This window comes from Aristolochia californica, unplaced genomic scaffold, assembly GCF_029961685.1.
Source record: "Aristolochia californica isolate CCGP_79_NKW_82.1479 unplaced genomic scaffold, dmAriCali1.0.hap1 SCAF_3, whole genome shotgun sequence".
Lineage (NCBI taxonomy): Eukaryota > Viridiplantae > Streptophyta > Magnoliopsida > Piperales > Aristolochiaceae > Aristolochia > Aristolochia californica.
This window is the reverse complement of record NW_027181992.1, coordinates 3,243,179-3,263,384: the sequence shown is the minus strand read 5'-3', so window position 1 is coordinate 3,263,384 and position 20,206 is coordinate 3,243,179. Positions and strand designations below refer to the sequence as shown.

The 20,206-nt window shown below is 39.4% G+C and overlaps 2 protein-coding genes across 2 annotated transcripts; one reads left to right on the top strand and one right to left on the bottom strand.

The window, feature by feature from the left end:
* Positions 1-629: 629 nt before the first annotated feature.
* On the bottom strand, positions 630-7,697 carry LOC137958468 (microtubule-associated protein 70-2-like). The gene is made up of 11 exons (XM_068805505.1): positions 7,158-7,697; positions 6,489-6,574; positions 5,771-5,836; positions 5,512-5,682; positions 5,133-5,303; positions 4,257-4,412; positions 3,976-4,122; positions 3,753-3,824; positions 3,078-3,608; positions 2,796-2,989; positions 630-1,059 (listed from the first exon to the last, which is right to left on the bottom strand). Exons 1-11 carry the CDS (start codon positions 7,420-7,422, stop codon positions 1,020-1,022), a joined length of 1,899 nt encoding a protein of 632 aa, XP_068661606.1. The 5' UTR covers positions 7,423-7,697; the 3' UTR covers positions 630-1,019.
* A 2,731-nt stretch (positions 7,698-10,428) lies between these two features.
* LOC137959819 (dolichyl-diphosphooligosaccharide--protein glycosyltransferase 48 kDa subunit-like) lies at positions 10,429-20,171 on the top strand. The gene is made up of 13 exons (XM_068807189.1): positions 10,429-10,816; positions 11,035-11,171; positions 11,293-11,418; positions 11,552-11,605; positions 11,942-12,055; positions 15,434-15,489; positions 15,570-15,611; positions 18,121-18,196; positions 18,468-18,539; positions 18,910-19,035; positions 19,146-19,250; positions 19,479-19,562; positions 19,959-20,171. Exons 1-13 carry the CDS (start codon positions 10,549-10,551, stop codon positions 20,004-20,006), a joined length of 1,308 nt encoding a protein of 435 aa, XP_068663290.1. The 5' UTR covers positions 10,429-10,548; the 3' UTR covers positions 20,007-20,171.
* Positions 20,172-20,206: the final 35 nt, after the last annotated feature.

The window sequence follows — 20,206 nt, the reverse complement described above, 5'->3', positions numbered from 1 at the left end:
CCTCTACTTTCATGTTGTTTAATGGGACCGAGGAATACTTTGACAATAGGATCCTTTCCTGTCAAGCGGCAGAAGCATTTTGAAGTGCCATTGGATATGGCAAATCATCACTCCTTTCCACGAAAAAACACTACGTTAACCATGAAAGCGATTCTGGAAGCTGGTGATATTTAGGGGGTAGAAATTGGTGTTCACAATGCTGCCACGTGCTAATATGATTACTTTCAGGCAAGGCAACTGTAGCTTCAAAACACTTGGTTGCACCAATTTGTCGATCTGGTAAATTCATCAACCATACCATGCAGCAGAACAAGACAAATGACCCGGCGCTTAAAGAATAACATTTCCATTCCATTTCATTTCATTCCACTTAGTATTCGATTTCTTCTCATTTTTCATGGGCAACCACAAGCATCTCCACTCTGTAACTTCATCTAGACGATGACTTGATGATGCCACTGGCCACAAATAAGCTAGGCGAATTAATGCACGTTCAGGCAGCTTTCCTGAAAGATCAAAGGTCAACAATTACAATTTCGAGTCTGATCGCTAACTCATCCAGGTCATAAGTCATCAGTGAAGGAACCAAAGCAACAGAAGTTGCAGGAACCAATTAAAATACCAGCATGAAAAACACTAATCTGAATTATAGAATATTCACAACCTTGGAAACAACCACCAACACACTAGCCGCAAAATACAGATTTAGAAAGGAACGAAAAAAAGAAAAAGCCCAACAACCTATACAACCAAACAAGCACTGTTGCTCAAATAAAACCAGCTAATAACAGGTTAGCCAACTTTCGGTGTTCAATTTTGCTACCTTACTTCAATATAGCAGATGTCAAGTCAGCAGCGGACCAACTTCTTTCCTCTCCAATTTTGTCCCAAATTCCGTTAGATCGTAGGGATGTTAGGCCGCCAGTTATGGAACTTTAAATGAACAAGTAAAAAAGAAGGCAGATGTGGAGCCTAGGACAAAATGATTATGCCTTACCACTTTTGGCCCCACACTTTGGTCATTGGAGGTTGCGCATGGACCCACTTCGTGATACGGTTCTGCACATATTAAAAGAATCTTTCAGATTTTTTTAACAGATGAAATTGCAATTTTAAACAAGTAACAAGCAGTGACATAAAATCGTTGTTCTTGTTAAAATACAAGACCGATTGTGTATCATTTCTATTTAGGCATGCCCCAAACCATATAGAACTGGTGGGTTGTACAAAGGAATCTATTATAAGCAAACTGGGATACTAGGGTCTCCTTGTGAAATTGGATAAAAGAATTATTTTCGGAAAGCTTGACCGGAAATTGACAAATACTTGTATGATCTGTCATTTAGAACAAAATCATGGAGGTTCAGAAACCAAACATTTAAAAGCAGCCTGCCAGATGTGAGGAGGCTACGTCATCATCACCCATCAGAGAACAAAAGATTTACTACATGCAAAGAGACTCCAACACCAGAGTCGAATTTGTCAGACATGTGAAAGAATGAAAAGCAAAAGCCTCTAGTAGAAGGAAACCGGAGACTCAGAAGAATGATAATCGAATCCAGTAAAGGAAGACTTCAGGAATTACATTAACAGAAAAAAAAAGTTCCCTAGTAGATTGATCAAAATAACCTTAAAGCTGCTACTGAAACACAAAATATTTACCCTGAATATCATTTTTTTCATGTACATGTCGTTAGGCACTAAAAATTTCCCAGCTGAAGTCAGATGCACATCAGCACATCTACGGATAGTTATATCAATAACCCAAGAAATACATTTCCTTCTCTAACCAAAACTCTCTTTCATAATTTAAGGCATGTCAACCACTTTAATCTCTAAAAAAAGGTGAACATAAAGTTCAACAAAAGCACTTATAGTTAGTGGTTGAGTCTCTGACTGAATAAATTTCAACAGGAAAAAATGTTATGTTACTTCAACAACAAACTAAAACCATATTTTTCTTTCTGTATGGAAAAATATATAATCAACTCAATCCTCACAACGCCTCTGTAACTCTATTTGACAACAAATTTTCTTTTAATGTAGATATACCAATCTGTAACTATTATAGACAAATTATTAACAATAATAATAGATGGCTATCTGAAATGGGCAAACTCTTCCAACCAAAATGTCCCACTATTTTTTTTTTTCAACTTGAGGCCATAGCTAAGGAGCAAGGCCTTGGGTACAGGTCCTACAGTTATCTCAGATACCACCACAGAATGCAGATGCTCCATCACAATGTCAAATAAAGGATCTCACAACATACTTGGTGTCTTCAGTACATTAGTTAGTCTAGGTAAAGGCATATATGAATTAAGTGAGGTATTAGTCTTATCAAATGGAATATAAGAACCCTCGCCGCTAGGTGAATACCTACCATGGTTGGAGGAACTAATGTACAAGAGACAAAGAAATGAAGAAAAACTCCAAGATTATTACTGTTTTTTGAAAGCTCTCTAAGACCATTATTGGACATGAACTTTACAACAGAAAGCACTACTAAAAATGGGCATGAATATAAGTAGATAAAGACTTGAAAAAGAAAGTGGTGGAAATAAAGAGATCAGGTGACATACTAATTGAAATTAAATTATTATAAAGCTGATGTGCACTGGTAGCATTTATGTTGGGATGCAATGAGTACACTGATATAAGAACTTCCAAAAAAAAAATTATTATTGAAGGAAACTTCCTTGGAATAGGAGAAACGATGCAAAAGAACAACACGAAGCAATACTGTCCCAACATGAAATTAAGAACACAACCTAAAGATTGATTATAGTGATTACCTTCCAGTAATCATCTGAGAAGAACTATTTACAGGAGCCTTAGAACTACTACCAAGCCTCTTAGCACGGCTTTCATGTTCCTTCTCCACACGCATGGCAGCCACCTCTTTCTCCATGGCTGCTACTTCCCTTCTCATTTTCTTCGCCTCAACCTCCATTGCTTTTGTCAAAGTTTCGACTTTCTTTGCCAACATCTGATCAGAGTGTACACTGACATTCATTATATACCGCAGTTATCAACTCAAACCACCATCAATATTTCTAAAGTCAGAAAGAACCAACCTCAATGGCATCATCCTTGTCTTTAAGGCTTTGATCCTTTTCATGGCATGATTTCCTCAGAGATACAACCTCCTTTTGCAACATATCATACAACAGTCCTGAGACATAATCTTCTGGATCAGCATTAGAGTTCTCATTGGACTTCTCATCCGGGTTATCCTTCCAAGTATTTCTTGTCTCAGTCTCTTTGCTTGCATCTGAAGATTTGTTAAGTGAGCCAATTCCATTTAAAAGAACCTTTCCTCTGTCCAATGACCTGGTTCCACCATCAAAAGACTTTGAAGTCCCCTTTGCATGCTTCAATATTGAGCTGGTCCCACTTGAAAGTGACGATCTTAACTGGGAAGCAGATGTTCTCTTAGACAAAAAGCCATTTGAAGATAGTTTAGAAATATTCTCCGCCCCACCAAGGGACTGCCTTCTAGAAGGGCCATTGCTTAGGCTTCTCCCTTCAGGTGTGGAACGACCACTTCCATTACTAGATGGTCTCAAACCTTCCTCCAATACTTTTAGTCGCAACTGAAATTTCTCCTGGGGTGCAAAGAAAAATAATATATATCTATTCTTTTTACTTCCAAATGAATCATGATCAGTCAGGAAAACTACTAATGGTTCGGTGCAGATACTAACACTCTTATGTTGCCATCAGAAATAAAATAAACTAAAAAATCTTACTTTCAACTGCGCTTCAGATTTGGCTGCACGTTCTGCTATGGCAAGTTTTTCACGAAGTTGTTGCATCTCACCCTGCACCAACAGTTTAGGGCAACTATTAATGCCCATGAACAGCTGACAATAAAAGTAAAATCTCATACAGTTCTGCAAAATTTGGAAATTTCAACTGAAAACTTAAAAAAAAATAGAGGAGAAAAAAAACAATGGCAGTTAGTGCAGATACCTGCATAAATCTTCGATCTTCAAGCCACTGCTTTACAGGCATTACTTTGTCATTGGCATCTTTCCATTCATTAGCTACAACTGTAGCCACCCGATTTGCGGTGACTTTGGCACGGGCCAGTTCTCTGTCTAGAGTTTTCCTTTCCTCCTAAAAGACAAAATGATCTACATAAACTTAAGACCACAGTGTATGGTGCACTTTAGAGCAAACCAAAAGTGCAGCTAAAGAATTCCCACCATATCCAATGGTAAGAACATTCACATAAGGGAAAAGAACATTACATTCATCTCTTGTACTTTCCGCTGGTAGTCCCTCACAGCATTTGCAGCAGCACCCCCGGCTAGAACAGCCTCTTCTAGTTCCCTCACAGTTTGGCTGAGCTTTTCGACCTCCGCAACCTTTTGGCGATGCATTTTGTCCAAGATTTTGTTTTCTTCCTAAAGTCAGCACAAAAATAGGCTTAATCATAACAACAACAGGTTTCCTATTTGTGATTTACTGGTCATTAAGTGTTGAGGGTGAACTATAATGGATGCCAGTTATTCATTTCGAGTCTACAATTCAAATTAGTTCATCGGTACTGACCATTCCACTCTCCAAGAGAAACATCGTCCTTATTCTCTGTGTGTGGTGCATAGGAGAGACAGCCTTCTCCCCTTTTGATAGCCATATGGGCCACTTAGATGTAGAAATATCAACTCCCTAAGGGATGCCAATTATTCTTTTTGAGTCTACAATTCAAATTAGTTCATCAGTACTGACCATTCCACTCTCCAAGAGAAACATCGTCCTTATTCTCTGAGTGTGGTGCATAGGAGAGACGGCCTTCTCCCCTTTTGATAGCCATATGGACCACTTAGATGTAGAAATATCAACTCCCTAAGGGATTCAGCTTTTGGACTTCATTTTGTAAGTCTAATTACCTAATAAAAGTAGACTTCCTCTTAAGGAGGAAAGCGATTAGTCAACTTCCATAGGAAGCCAATTTGTCACTTCATTGAACCTGGCTGATACATCACCAGGGGACTCTATCGGTACCCACATCCAAAGCCATTTGCTTTACCAGCAGAGGCAGAACCCAAATAGTCGAGCACAAAATGCATTTCCTAAGCTTTTATGGTGTCAACAAACAAACAAGACATACACGTCCAACTTACCTGACAGATTTCAATCTGTTTCATCAACTCCTGATTTTTGTTCTGTAAGTCATCCACCATTGAAGCCTTTGCTAATGCTATCTGAACAGTTCTTTCTGCTTCAAGTAAAGCTGCTTCCTTTGTTTTAGTAACACGATCTAAAGCCCTGTTGTCGTCTTGAAGTTTGGATATCTAAGAATAACAAGCACACCTTATGAGCAAAGAAACTTCCCAAATCATGGTAAGAAATGATTCTAGTCAAGACCAAAGTTTCTAAAAACATTAAAATCTGCCCCCTTGTTGACAAAATAGAACAGCTAATGGTAAAGAGGATCTACAATCACAACAAAATGGTAGAAAACCAAAATAAAATAAAAGAGTTGATGAATAAATATAACACCTCCTGCCTAGCAAGTTTGAGCTCTGCCTCTAGTGGGGCAAGAATGGCTTCAATTGGCGGCATGTCATCATCCTTCTGCGCAGCATGAACCCTTCTAAGTGTGGCTTCTGCAGCAAACTGTGCAGCCATGGAAGCCTTCTTCTCATCATTTATCTTCTTGATCTCAAGATTCTGTAGAGTAATTTCTCCAAGTTAAGCAGCGTAAGAAAAAATGAGATCAGAGTAACTTCTCAAGACAAAATGATGTTTGGAGTATTACTTTGTTTTCAAGAAGTGACTCAGTTAACTTGAGCTTCTCTTCTACCTTTGCCAATTCTTCAGTGAGCTACCAAAAGAATAAAGCAACAAAAAGAGGAGTTACTTTGCATCCTAAAAATATGAGAAATAATCATTTGCCCTCAAAACCCAAACTGAAAAGATACAGAAGTAGTCGAATAAAAATTTTACAAGCTAGAGACCCAAATATGAAACAAAAAAATAAAATAAAATAATGTAGCACAAACAAGAAAATTGACAAAGAAAACATGAGAAGGTATTTACTACAACAAACTCGGACACCCGAGTAAAACCAAATACGTCTGAAAAGGCCGATATCATACAACTTCTACAGACTTAGATGCTAAACAGATGACAAACACATACCAGGGAAAAAGTTCCAGTGTTAAATATTTGACATAATATGACTTCAATACCTCACACTGACCCACTGAAACATTATTGATCAAGCATAAGGTACAACAACAAACAGCTAACATCTAGGATGAGAGCAACCAGATACACAGGAAGTATAAACAAGGTCATATAAAAAATGGAAGTACATTCCACAAAGCCCAACATGAATAAGATAATACAAATTTTGAAAGGGTGGCAATTACGCCACTTTCTCAGTTACAGAAATAAGATCCTATGCACATGAGATAAGCTAGGATAGGCAGGTAAAAATCTATGTATATCAAGATCGAGGGAAAAAGAAGAACCTCTTCAACCGCTTTTTCTCTCAACCGTTCAGACAGCCGCAAAGCCCTGATCTCTGCCTGCGCTTCGCTTAATTCCCGATCTTTGTCTGTATATACGACAAAAAAAGCTTAAAACATTAATCAAAAACGCCAATTGTGCCAGAAACTTCTAAAATAATTTACAGATAAAAACATTATATACTATACAAGTAAGAGATGAAAGCATACTGCTGGTGACCAAAAAAACGTACAGTCCAGTAAAATTCAAGACTAGGAATGAATCAGACAGTTCATCATGGACTAGTACCAAAGCTGAAAATAATCACAATACAGTAATAAAAACTCCGTTCTTGGAAACGCTCTCCTTAATGCAATTGAGGTTCATAATGTGTCAACTGCATAAAAATCCAAATCCAAAAACAAGTTGCGTTGATGTGGCACAGCAGATTACACCAAACCACCAGAGAAAAAAAATCAAACCATCTCGACCTTATCACATGTAAAAACTCCGCAATGCTCACTAGAACTCTCAGAAAAATGAAATTACGAATCAAATCACAATGGCAAATGCGCCGATATTCCGTAAACATTAACCACATAAAAGAAAATTCATAGTACAAATCACGCTCAAAACTGCCATCAAATCTAAGACCTCAAAGAGAAAACCACTGGATCGAATCACATTCCCACCTCTGACTTCATTTTCCAACCGATTCAACTCGACCTTCACCGGATCCGATCCGTGCAAGAGATTCATAAACTCATCTGCCTCCATACTCGGCCTCTTGGACGTCCGCCTCCTGGACCCTCCCTTTCCTTCCTTGAAAGATGCTGAAGCCATCAGTGGAGACGGCGCCGGCGACGGCATAGCAGCCGCCTCTACCACCGCCGGCCGGCCATTCAGCTCCGCCAAAGTAGCCGAAAGTCCGTCCCCCTCGCCGGAAATCTCGGCCATCCCCGGATCTGCAAATCTCACATTCGAATGCGAACAAATCCACAAATTTCCAAAGCTCAGAATCAAGAGAATTAGGGTTTCAACCTCAGACAATGCAGAATCTCCTCCCTTCCCGTCACTCCTAGGGTTACGTATTTCCTCTCTCTCTCTTTTTCTCTCCCCTTCTTTTCCTCCTCTTATCGCTGGGTCGTTTTCTCAGTTCCCTCTCCTTCTCTACTGACAATATTGGTGAACAGCGCGGCTCCGTGCGTGAGAGTGAGAGAGAGAGAGAGAGAGATGTAGCTTCTTTTCCTTTTAAAAACCCTTCCCCACCTGAATGAGAGAGTAGAGAGATAGTAGAGAGTAGAGAGTAGATAGTAGAGTGAATGTGAAAAAGGCTGTTTTACGAATAAAAAACCTTTGGAAGCAGAGAAAGCTTCGGTGGTAAGCAGATCTCTGTAGCTCTCTACTCTCTGTTCGCCTGTTGATAATTACTTCCTTCTTGGACTTTATTCTCACAGCCTATAAGGTGACATTCCTTCCATGAGAAGCGTCCTGATTTGCTTCTTCCCGCGTACCAGGCCCAGCCGACCAGAATTTTCTTTCTAGATTCTAGCTCAACATGCTGCAACGCCGCTGATACGATCACGATTCATCACCGCCGACAGACGCAGAAACTTCTCACGGGCGTCTTACACTAAAGAGTGTGATGGTACACAAGGGAACTCAGACAAAAAAGTGCGCAGCACCTGACTGGCTTTGATATGGTGACGACTACGTTTCCAACCAAACAAGCAAAAAGTGTATTCTTCAAGGATGGACCCCATAAAACAACCAATAGAAAGACTCCTTTTTCGCTTCTCAATACAAAGGCTTTGCCACTCCCGCGAGTATGAAAATCCTTTAGTGCAAGTTGTACTGAAGTGCTCTTTCCCGCCAATGGAGCGTATGCGTAGTGCGCACAGTCCAGCATGCTCCGACCACTCCTGCTCTCGCGTGTGGACCGATTACATTTTTCTTCAAACGGCTGGAGTGACATGGAAACGTCACGGTCTCTCATGACCCTGTTCAGCACCGAATTCCATAAATACCCTTTAGTTGATCTCAAATGTCATGTTCAGCCATTCTAATCTGGTTCGTATTAAGATGGATTCGCGGTGGATAAGAATGTCTGGTTTAGTATGTAATAAAATTTTGACTTTGGAGTGAATAGACCTGCTTCCTAACTCATGTCTCACAATAATACATGGCTAATTTTCTCATGATTGATACAAGTAATAAAAGGCTTTTTGTGTTTTCAACCATGACCTCAACTTCTGAAAAAGCTCTTGGTCATGAATACTGAAATAAAATAACCATTTGGACGCAAACACTCACAAAGTCACACCCACACCTAGTCACATACAACGTTTGTTACTTTTTCAAAATTGAAGCAATTCAACACAATCCGTAGCGAAGTTACACCCACCCACTCCCGTATCCGTTCCAACTCGTCCAGGGTCTAGTCACTGGAGCAAGTTCTAATCGGTTTCGAGTCCAAATAGAAAAACACGCTGGTCCCCACCCATGCGAAACATAATGTTCTATAAACATAAAAATATAAAAATTACCTGTGATGATAACCTGCGAAGGAAAGCCTAGCTTTTCGCCCAAGTCCTCGCATGGCCTACTCCTTTCCTTCTCTCTCTTAAGGTAACTAAATCCATCTTTATTAACCTTAACAAAACGAGGGAGTCCTTTGGTAATTTCCAGCTAAAACAACTCAGAAGGAAGTGAGCCACCAAAAGAGATGGAAGGTGCGTGTCACTTTCGTTGGAGAAACACCAGATATAGCGAGCCTCTTACCTTGTCTCACCGGAACTGGAAACTGATGATCAGAGTTGCAAGGAGAAGCCCGAGAAAGTCCCAGCTATTCATCACTAAACCGGTTTTCGTTTCTTTAGTAGTGGAGTGGCTTAAGTTTCTTCCTGGTTAGGCTGCGGGGACACATACAGATGGCCTTTTATGGTTCGGAACAAGGTTCCTGTATTTTCTACTGTGAGAAGCTCAAGTCGGGGCTCACTCTCTCCGGTCAGTCACTTAGTGTGGGGTCCAATCTAAAGTCTGAACCAGGACCATCTCAATAATTCGAGAGCGTTTTGGATCTTTGCGTCATCTGGACCACCGTGCTCCTCTCGATCAGTTTCTCAATGATAACTGCCTGTCCCGTTCATGGTCTATGGTCCATGGTCCATGGTCCATAGACAGGTGGGCGTTACTCATTACTCGTTACTCGTTACACAAGAATGATAACGAGAGTTGAAGAGAAAAAAAAAACTTCATTTGAAAGAATGAGAGGATACCAACCACAAAAAAGTTCAAATTTTTTAATTTTATAAGGTTTGATATCTATTTTCCCCTTTCTTTTTACTCTTTCGAAGTCGAGAAACTTATTGTACATTATTCTTAGTTGATGTGCTTTTGTGCTTTGCACAATAGTTTATTATAAGTCGATAACTCTTATGTAAAAGCATGATCTCCTTTAACTTAATCGGAAAAATCTCTTGTCCTTAAAAATTAACATCGAGATTAGAAAATCTTTAATAAATATTTTTTTTTTTGGTAGTAATATCCTGAGTGTTTTTTCTTGACACAAACACATCCTAAAAAATATATTATTCCATTAAAAGATAATACTATTCTTATTGTTTTAAATAATTTTAGAATAAAAAAAAGGTCGGAGCCAACCTTGGTTGAACCCAAAATTTTGTTGATTAAGAAAGTTAATCTATATTTAAGAATTATATTCAAGAAATTAAATATGATTATCTTTTTTATTATAAAAAATTAAAAAATTCTCATATGAGTATGGACACGAATGTAGGGGATAGTAAATAAATGTAAAAAAAAAAAAAAAAACTATTTAACTTAAATTTGATGGTTAAACCTAAAATTTAAGCATATGCTTCCTCATGTGTATTTTGGACAAGTTTTTACTTGCAAAGCGGAGTTAGCATTTCCCGGAAAAGATTTCCAAGGCAGAGTCTCCGTTGAGTGCATTATACGGGTTTGACTTTAGGCTTACTCGTTTAACCCCGCGATACGTTTGGCTCCCTCGAGACCTCGACTGAGAGCTGCAGGGGTTTAGGCTCAGAAACCCTAGTCACGATGTGGAAAACGGCGATCTTTCTAACGTTAATGTCTCTCTTGCCGCTTCTCTGTACTTCATTTTCTCCCGAAAACCCCACCGATCAGCGGATTCTGGTCTTGCTGGAGGATTTCGCCATCAGATCATCCCATTCAATCTTCTTCAACTCGCTTAAAGCACGGGGCCTGGATCTTGATTTCAAGCTAGCAGACGATCCAAAGCTTGCTTTAAAGAGATATGGACAGTATCTATATGACGGGTTGATATTGTTTTCCCCCTCAACCAAACGTAAGACTGCGTTGCTCATCTATTCGATTAATGTACAGTCTTAAGAGTTGTTTACGTGTAGTTTTCTCAAGTAATACCTTGAGTTTGTTTGATCTTGTATTTTGTCTCACAATTGCTCTTTTTTTTTTTTGTAATTTCATATTTTTCTTTCTTAGCTGGGTACAGGTCATTAAGTTGTTAAAGTAGTGGCGCACATTTTTTTATAAACCTAATTGCAGGTTTTGGTGGCTCTTTGGACCTGGCTGCTGTTTTGGATTTCGTTGATTCGGGACACGATTTGATTGTTACGGCAGATACTTCTGCATCAGAATTGATCCGTGATATTGCCACTGAGTGTGGTGTTGACTTTGATGAGGCGAGTGTAACTATAAGTTTTGGGTATTAAATTGTTTCTATAGTGTTTTCTTTATCTCTGCATATTATCCAAATCCAATTTTATGTTCCATAACACCCGGTTGACTTTTTCTGAGGTGCAGGATCCTGATGCAGTAGTCATTGATCATACGAGCTATGTGGTGTCGGAGGTGGACGGCAGTCATACTTTGATCGCTAGCGACGAGTATATCCAGTCCGATGTGATTTTAGGAGAAATAAAGATTGAGGCATGCACCTTTTCTTTTTCTTTCGTTGATTGTGTATTATGAATCCACTTTACATAGTCTATAAATTGTGTAATTCACTGTATGATCTCTGTTGAACCCATATCGCTGATAAACTTTAAGAATATTGATGCAGGCTCCTGTGCTTTTCCAAGGTATTGGTCATTCTGTAAATGCAGCAAATAGTTTGGTAAGTTTTCCTGACCAAGCTTAGCTTAACTGTTTTTCATTTTTCTTGTGATGTAGCATCCAAGACACCTTATGGCTCTTTCTTTAAAAATAAGGAAAGGAATGCTCTCATCAATCAGTTTAGTGCATGCCTCTGCTTTTCCAAGGGAGGATTCGTTCAAACATCTCAATGGGATTTTAAAGCTTTCTAACTATTATGTGGCTTTTACGAGCTCATTTTTTTGCTCTGAGCAGCACCTTCAAGCCACCATAAATCTATTTCTTTAAAAAATTTTATATAAATCTTATGCCTAGAGTATTTTTGTTGCCTGTTCATGATTTATGTAAAATTTCGTAGGTTTTCAAGGTTCTATCAGCGTCTCCTTCTGCATATTCTGCTAACCCTAAAGCCAAATTATTGGGTCCTCCAGCTCTCACGGGCTCTGCAATTTCTTTAGTCTCAGCTGTGCAGGTAATTTATTATGTGAAGTTTTTGATTTGATTAAATTAGTGGCTCTGGTTTTATTTAATATATGCACCCATATTTCTACAGCTCTGGATTGCCTACTTTTTTTATTTGAATATCTGTATAAGTTCTTTTAAACTATTGTATCACCTGCTTTTTGTTGAGTCTGACAGTTTCTTTCTTCCAAGTCTGCTTCATGTTCACTAATAAAATATTGCGTTCTTTGTGTGACTCCAAATTTGTTTTATTGTGAGCAACTTTGAAAAGGATGAGATTTTATTCGGCAATACCAGAGAATAGACTACAAAGAAGGAGGAGAGGGCCTTGAAACAACAAGGTGTTGAAGGGCAATCCCCTCCTTGACAAGGGAGTCAACAACTGAATCGCTGATTGAGGAACATGAACTAAACAACATCAAAAGGAGAGATAAGGTCCATCTTATCATGATACATCTCCAAGGAGGACTGGAAAAAGAAGAAAACCACCCAATAATGACTTTAGAATCTTCTTCAATCCAAAGATGCTATCGAGGAGAGCATCCAATGCATGAAGAGAAGGTGAGGATTCCCTGCTTGAGAGCTGACAATTCAGCCATGGTGGAGCCAGCCCTTCCAATTGGCCCAAAGAAAGTAGTGAGTACCAAACCATCATGATGTCTAAGAACACCACCAATTCCCGCCGTAGTTGGGTATCCAGGTGCTCTTCAATTAAAATTCATCTTGATGACCCCAAGAGGAGGGGGAGGGAGGGTAGGCAAAGGCAAAGAATAATTACAAAAAAGGAGTGGAGGACCCTGTAACAACAAGGTGTTGAAGGGCGATCCCTCCTTGGCAGGGGAGTTTGCAACTATATTGGTTGACGAGGAACATGAACCAAACAACATTAAGAGGAGAGACAAGGTCCATAATATCATGATACATCTACCAATGCCTCCAAGGAGGATTGGAAAAGGAAGAAAACCAGCCAATAATGACTTTAGAATCTTCTTTGATCAAAAGATGTTGCCAAGGAGAGCATCCATCACACGAAGTGAAAGTGAGGATTCCTTGTTTGAGAGTAGACAATTCAGCCATAGTGCAGCCATCCCTTCCAATTGGCCCAGAGAAAGTAGTGAGTACCAAACCATCATGATTTCTAAGAACACTAATTCCCGCCGGCGCCAACAACTGAATTGGCTGACAAGGAACATGAACCAAACAACATCAAGAGGAAAGATAAGGTCCATAATATCATGATACATCTGCCAATGCCACCAAGGTGGACTGGAAGGTTAACCTGCTAATGCCTCCATAATGTCATGATACATCTGCTAATGGCTGCAGCACGAGGGAGTTTAACTTGCTACCTGCTCTTCTGGTTCAAATAGGCTGATGAGGCTGAGTAAATGCCACTGCTACCAGGGGTCTAGATTAATTTGTCATTCATGCCATCTCTTAGTTTGACATTTTGCAAAGCTAGGGTGAAGCAGCAGGCTTCTTCAGCTTCATCATCTTTTAGACTCCTTATCAATTGAAGATCCCAGCTTGCCTTGTTCCCCGTCCCATGTCTGGAATTAGCCACCGAGATGGTTTGGTCTCTGGCTTGTTGATAGAAGGGGATAAGTCTGCATTAGGGGAGCATTGTCTGTTAAGCACCTAGCCAATACTACCCAATAGACCGGCCTGTCAGGAGCGGAAGACATAGGTACTCAACCCAAGACCAGGGGGTCACTATAGCCCATAACACCACTCCCCCCTTCGCGAGCCGACGACCACGGCGGCACAACGACACAGGCCCGACCTCGGTTCGTTATCTGGTGTTTCCCTCGACCCTACCTGTATTTTAATCCAGCCTTTGCGCGTGACGCAACAACATTGGCCCAACCAGGGTTCTGTTACCTGGTGTTTCCCCCGGACCTACCAGTATTTAAATCCAGCCTTTGCGCTGTTGCCGGGAATCGAACTCGTGACCTAGCCAAAGCTTTGATACCAAATGTTAAGCACCTAGCCAATACTACCCAAAAGACCGGCTTGTCAGGAGCGGAAGACATAGGTACTTAACCCAGGACCAGGGGGTCACTGTAGCCCGTAACATTGTCCCTCCATTGATCCTTCCAAAAAGATAAGCTCAGGCCATTTCCAGCATAGTGGTGAACTCCTTAGCAAATTTCGAATGAAGTACCATGAGGGAGCGCCAGAGTGGTGAGAGATTTCTGCGAAAGCCACCCAAGATCCACCACCTTTCCTGCCAATTGAGTTTTGCAGCAACAGTACATCTTCAAACCAGCTTTGAGAGTGTCAAAACGCCAAAACCATTTTAGGAGGAGAGCAGCATTCATTTCTTTAATTGATCTAATCTCCAAACCACCTAAATTCTTGGGTAAGCAGACATCCTTCCAACTGACAAGATGACATTAATCTGTCTACTGCTCCCTGCCATAAAAAATTCTTTTTAAGCCTTTCAATCCGATTTCTAATGGAGGCTGGGCATGGAATGGACAATAAGAAGTAATGAGGAAGGCCAGTGATACGTGAATTCAGAAGGGTGAGTCGACCAGCTTTTGAGAGTGTTTCGAGCAATTTTATATTGGTCTGGTTGTCTCGTCAATTTTTTTTTCACTATTTAAATTCATTTATAAATTTTGTCGAGCTGCTTAAAAATTGTTACCAAGTACTGAAATGCTTACTCATTAATTTTTACATACTAAGTAATAAGCTGTGTCTGTGTTATGTAGGTTTGTTTCTTGATTAGTCTTATTATCTAGAGCTAGCTTAGTTTCTTTCACATTAAAGGATGAACCTTGCTAAGTTTTTTTTCTATTGAACTTTTTTTTTTTTTGGTCAAGTTGAGACTCTAGCATTGAGGACCAAGCTCGATATAGATCTTAATAGGCATACTTTTAAATTGGTATGCTTGGCTGACCTCAATCTTAATAAGTGCTCATGTGCTTCTGACTATGGTTAGGTCTACATTTGCTTTGGATTTTTTATGATTGTAGGCTTTGCATGTTTGAGCTAGGTTAGCTAAACCCTTGTTCTTGCTAATACCAGAAGTATTTAACTTGCCACAAGTTGGCTTGCAGGACCCTCCCAGTTATCTGCAGAAGAAAAATTATCACAACAAACTATCATCTCATCTTCAATTTTTAATGTTTACTGGAAAGAGAACTTGCAGCCCAGCAGGGTATTGACATACCTGTGCAATCTAAAGTATTTGTATTTGTTCATGTATTCCATTAAGAGACTGAATTGTTAGTCCATGGTGTCAGGCTTTGTACCTGTTTTGTGGGTGAACTTGCTCATTGGTTCTTTAGTACTTTCTAGTTGTTCGAGTAATTGGCTTTTCAATGGTGTTCTTGTCAGACGGTATAAGTGGTGCTGAGTATATAGTTTCTTTTATTTGCAGGCCAGAAATAATGCTCGCATCTTGCTCTCTGGTTCTTTAACCTTATTTAGCAACCGGTATGAAGCAGCTTGATGTGACTCTTCTGTTTATATAAGCTTACATATCCTCACTTGTAGACGTTGTTGTAATAAATCAGGTTCTTCAAATCTGGTGTGCAGAAGGCTGGAACTTCAACCAAGTGAGTGAAATTTCATCTCCCTGTTTTGTAATTATGGTGGTGATTAATTTCATAGATTTTGCCCCTGCATCCATGCAGTCTCAAAAGCTTAGCAGGCCTAGTTCTCAGATATATTTCCTTGTGCAGTTTTTAATTATTCTATGACCACTGTGAATAGTGCATTTATTGCATTAAAATGTGAAAGGATTTGGAACATGATTTTGATGCCTCTGAGCTTTCTTTGCAATGTTAGTGGAGCTGTTGTTATAGACACAGATTGGTTTGGTTGGTTGAACTAGGTTCAACCAAATCTGATCCCCTGTCCGCGTCTGAAATTGGAAGGGGAAAAGCTGGCCTACCCAGTTTCCTCATGCGGTTCTACTGTGTAGTCCTGCCAGCTTAAATGGACTGGGCTGGTTTCCCTCTCCCTTTTTTTATTCCACAGTAGTGATTGTTGTCCCTCATCAGCAAGAGTGCAAGAGAAGAGCCTTTTACTCCTTTCTCTTTGACTGGTGTCAGAGACAGGGGAGTCTCCCTCTCCTGGTTTTCTGGTTTGTTTGCAAGGGCTCCTTTCTACATTTTTTTTTTTTTTGGGGGGGGGTGGGGGGGGAAGGGGACCTGGCCTCCTTTACTGGTTGATAGGCAGTTGGTAACATTTGTTTTTCATTTAAAAATATTTTTTTTTTAAATCTTTATACTGAAAGTTAGCTTCCCATCAGACAATATTCTACTAGATATATGATATCTTACCCCTCTTTTTGCAGTAACGGAGACTTAATATATATATATACTCTTACAATTTCAGGGAAACAACCCTCCAGTGGAGAGATTAACTCACATCTATGTAGTCATTGTAGATCTTTGAAGCTGTCTATATCTTAGCAGTCCTTAAGATTCTCACCTGTGCTGCAGATAATTTACCCAAAAGAGTTCTCTAGGAAATTTTGGTTGCTTGTAACTCCCTCCCCATGTAAGATGTTTCTTTGAGTCTTGAGGCTTGTCCTCTCCATTGCCTTTGTATTCTATTTCTCTCTTTTTTTTTTAGAACAATGAGAATAAGCGTTCATTAAGAGAGCTCAAAAAGAGCAGTGGTACAGGAGATGATACAAGAAAGGCCAGATGGAGCCCAAAGGAAAAAAAATTAACAAAAACAGAGCACAGAGGTGGAAAAGTCATATTAGGAATGAGCTGCCGATAGCGGGGTGCTGTTGAGTAGTTCCCTCTCTAACTAGAGTCTGCTACACTATTGGCAGACGTAGGAGTATGTTGCCAAGTAATGGTTAAATGACTAAATGTTCTTAATCTTATCAAAATACATAAAATCTCCCCTCCTAAACTTTCTTTCTAAAGGCCTGAAATAACAGTAAATGAGGGTCTTCCATAAGGGGAGGGCAAGTGCAGTGCACCCTGTACAACTTGAGGCCTTTCAACTTTTTTACTGTGGACTCACACTGCCCAAAAGGAGCAGAGAAGACAAGGAGGCAACATCCCAAAGAGTCTCAAATGATCTCTCCTCCGCCTGCTGACCCAGGATTTCCCCTAGAGCTGCCATCAAAATTCAGCTTCAACCATCCTCGTGGGAGGGTTACTAGCAACCATCCTGATCACATGATGTGATACGGAATTAATGATTCACATCCAGTTTCTTCTGATGACCTAATTAGGGAGACAGGAAGTTTTTACGTGATTGCTTGCCCGTAAGAGAATGGAGTGCATAATCTTTTTGATAGTTCCTTCCAGTGATCGTTGCTTGTTTTCGAAAATTCTCTTGTTGCGTTCCTGCCATATTTTCCAAATAACTGTAGCCAGGGATAGATGGAAAGAACTCCGGTCTTCCCCCAAGGGACTGAGAAAGAAAGGATCATGGAAAGTGAGGGAGGGAAACAAAATTGAAGACCAAACTGAAGTACGAATGCTGCCCAGATCTGCTGTGGAAGGGCAATGAAGGAGGAAATGATTAACTCATTCACCACTCCAGGCCTCATAGACTGGGTTTGCCGACAGTTTTTGAATTTCAACTCCGTTTTCTTTTTTGTTATAGGTGAACACCTTTGAAATTAATAGTGACTATGTTGCTTATGAGCCCACTATATTTGCGTGCTTTACAATGTTAAGGTCTATTGAAGTTTTGAAGTGAAATGAGAGGCTAATCTGGGCTGAACCTAATTTCTTTTCCAACTGTTAGGATTTATGAGAGAATCAGTATTTGATTAAAGGACTAATAATGAGATTTTGCTGTCTTTGCTGTATGATAGGGTTAAATAATATCATTCATTGTTATCTACATATTGAGCAAATTAATGCCCAATTTTTTTATTTTGTCTTATTTAGGTGGGAGCTGCCTTCTTGTTTCCCATAAATAAAAAATGTGAATGAGACCATTGTGGTTCTAACTGAGTCTGGTTCATGCTTTTTTTTTTTTTTCTCCTCTCTTGCTTGATTTGAAAAAGAAAAATTTGTGCAAAAAGTTTTGCCACATATTTTTTGCTCTGAAGACAAGAAGTTTATGTAGTTCGCCTTTTGATCTCAGGCATGCCAAATCTGGGAATGAGCAATTTGTGACTGAATTGAGCAAATGGGTTTTCCATGAAAGAGGCCATCTCAAGGTGAGCCAATTGTTTTTTGTATGAAAATATAATATCTGGAAGTTGAAAACCACTCAATCCTTCAGTTGATGTGAGAAGGTTCCTTTTTGAGGATGTCATTTTGTTCTGTCCTCATTAAAGCATTAGTAAATGATTCTGTGGCTAGTTTAGCTTTTCCTTTTCTTTTTCGTTTTCTGGAATAGCAGTGTTTTTTTTTCTGCTTGATTATGTAATTTCCTTGATATGCAAATTTGTATTTCATCATATTCATTGTTTCTTTCCCTGTTTATAGGCTGTCAATGTCCAGCACCATAAAGTTAATGAAACTGTGGAACCTGCGATGTACAGGATCAATGATGATTTGGTAATTTACCCCAATTATTTTTTTCTTGAGTGCGAAGGCTGATTTTTTTTTGGTAGTGGTTGGATTTATCAATAGACATTTATTTTCGGATTTCACCATGTTTAGGTTTTTTTCTTTTTTGATCAAACACCATGTTTATGTTACCTTTACTTTGTACAACATTAACAAATTGGGTTTTCAAGATGGACATTTGAAAGGTGTTCTCAGAGATCAATTTGGTATTGGCTTTCATTTTAGATAATCAGACAATTGACTAAGATGGGAACTGCAGTATTACCTGCATGGTTATTGCGTATAACATCTATTTACCGTGTCAATGAAAATAAAGTCATTTCTGTTGAGTTGCTTATTTGTAATATTGTATGTGAAGGAATACTCTGTTGAGATTTATGAGTGGTCTGGAAAGAGCTGGAAACCTTATGTGGTGAATGATGTTCAAGTTCAGTTCTATATGATGAGTCCTTACGTGTTGAAAACTTTGTCGAGTGACCAGAAGGTATATGATTCCTCTTTTTGGTTTTCTTTGTGAGGAGATACCTTTTCTTAGCATTTCTTGTTGGTGTGCCAGCTCTTCGGAACTTATTCCCATCTTTTGAATTATTGCAGGGCCTCTACTCTACTTCTTTTAGGGTTCCGGATGTTTATGGTGTCTTCCAGTTTAAGGTTGAGTACCAAAAACTTGGGTACACGAGCTTGTCTCTATCAAAACAGGTACATGCACTTTTAAGTTTCAATGGCAAAGTGTTTTGATCAAAAGAGGATTTAATTCCTTTCTTTGTGATTTGTGACTTAATCTGATCCTTTGAATTTTCTTCTGAATAAATGTCTGCTGAGTCAGAAAAGCACTGGCTTCTACTTTATTTGGGAGTGCCAAACCACTAAAGGATGTTTGAACTTGACCTGTCTTATAAAATTTCTTACTTTCCTGCCAAATTTCAGATTCCTGTCCGCCCTTTCAGACACAATGAATATGAAAGGTTTATTACAGCAGCTTACCCTTATTATGGAGCTTCATTTGCCACGGTATGTGTAGTTTCATTAGTTGATTTGGAAAATTTCTATGGCCTTCTTGGTCCAAGATTTCCCGCAACTGCCAGTTCTATTTTAACTGCACATCTGAAAGAAAAAGAAAAAGTTATTGCTGCACAACTGTTTGATGCTGACTAATTTAAGTAGCCGCCTATAAGCATGGTGCTGCAAACCATCATTGCTCATCAAATGTTTGCTGATCAATAAACCTTCTCCTAGATATCTTCAATTTTATTCCTGTATCATTATCAGAACTGTTAGTGATAAGAAGCCTTTTTCTGCTAGAATTTCTGATGGATAGATAGTGCCTGTTGAGGCGTCATACAGTATACAGCGTATTCTGTACCCTCTGCTTTAGAGATGCCTAACTTTGTCGCTTCTTGAATGCAGATGGCAGGATTCTTCATTTTCAGCATTGCCTATCTTTACAATAAATGAAGTTGGAATGTAGCTGACACTGAGTCTCCATTTGAACAAGAGTGACAGATCCATTGAAGTTTTGAGTAGAGTAAATAACAGCGGGTTTACAAAACACAATTTTACGGGAATGTCTAACTATAGGGCCCTTAAATTTAATTTCAAATGCCTTCATGCTTCGTTCCATCACTTCTGCAGCTAAAAAGCTCAATAGCTTTGCT

Bases quoted from the DNA above. Each gene is read 5' to 3' on its own strand.
- LOC137958468 (XM_068805505.1), bottom strand. From the start codon at position 7,422: ATGGCCGAGATTTCCGGCGAGGGGGACGGACTTTCGGCTACTTTGGCG. The intron at 3,609-3,752 runs GTAAGATTTTTT...TTTGCACCCCAG, and splicing joins AATCTGAAGCGCAGTTGAAA to GAGAAATTTCAGTTGCGACT. The intron at 2,990-3,077 runs GTTGGTTCTTTC...CACTCTGATCAG, and splicing joins ACAAGGATGATGCCATTGAG to ATGTTGGCAAAGAAAGTCGA.
- LOC137959819 (XM_068807189.1), top strand. From the start codon at position 10,549: ATGTGGAAAACGGCGATCTTTCTAACGTTAATGTCTCTCTTGCCGCTT. The intron at 15,490-15,569 runs GTATGAAGCAGC...GTAATAAATCAG, and splicing joins TTAACCTTATTTAGCAACCG to GTTCTTCAAATCTGGTGTGC. The intron at 15,612-18,120 runs GTGAGTGAAATT...TTTTGATCTCAG, and splicing joins AAGGCTGGAACTTCAACCAA to GCATGCCAAATCTGGGAATG.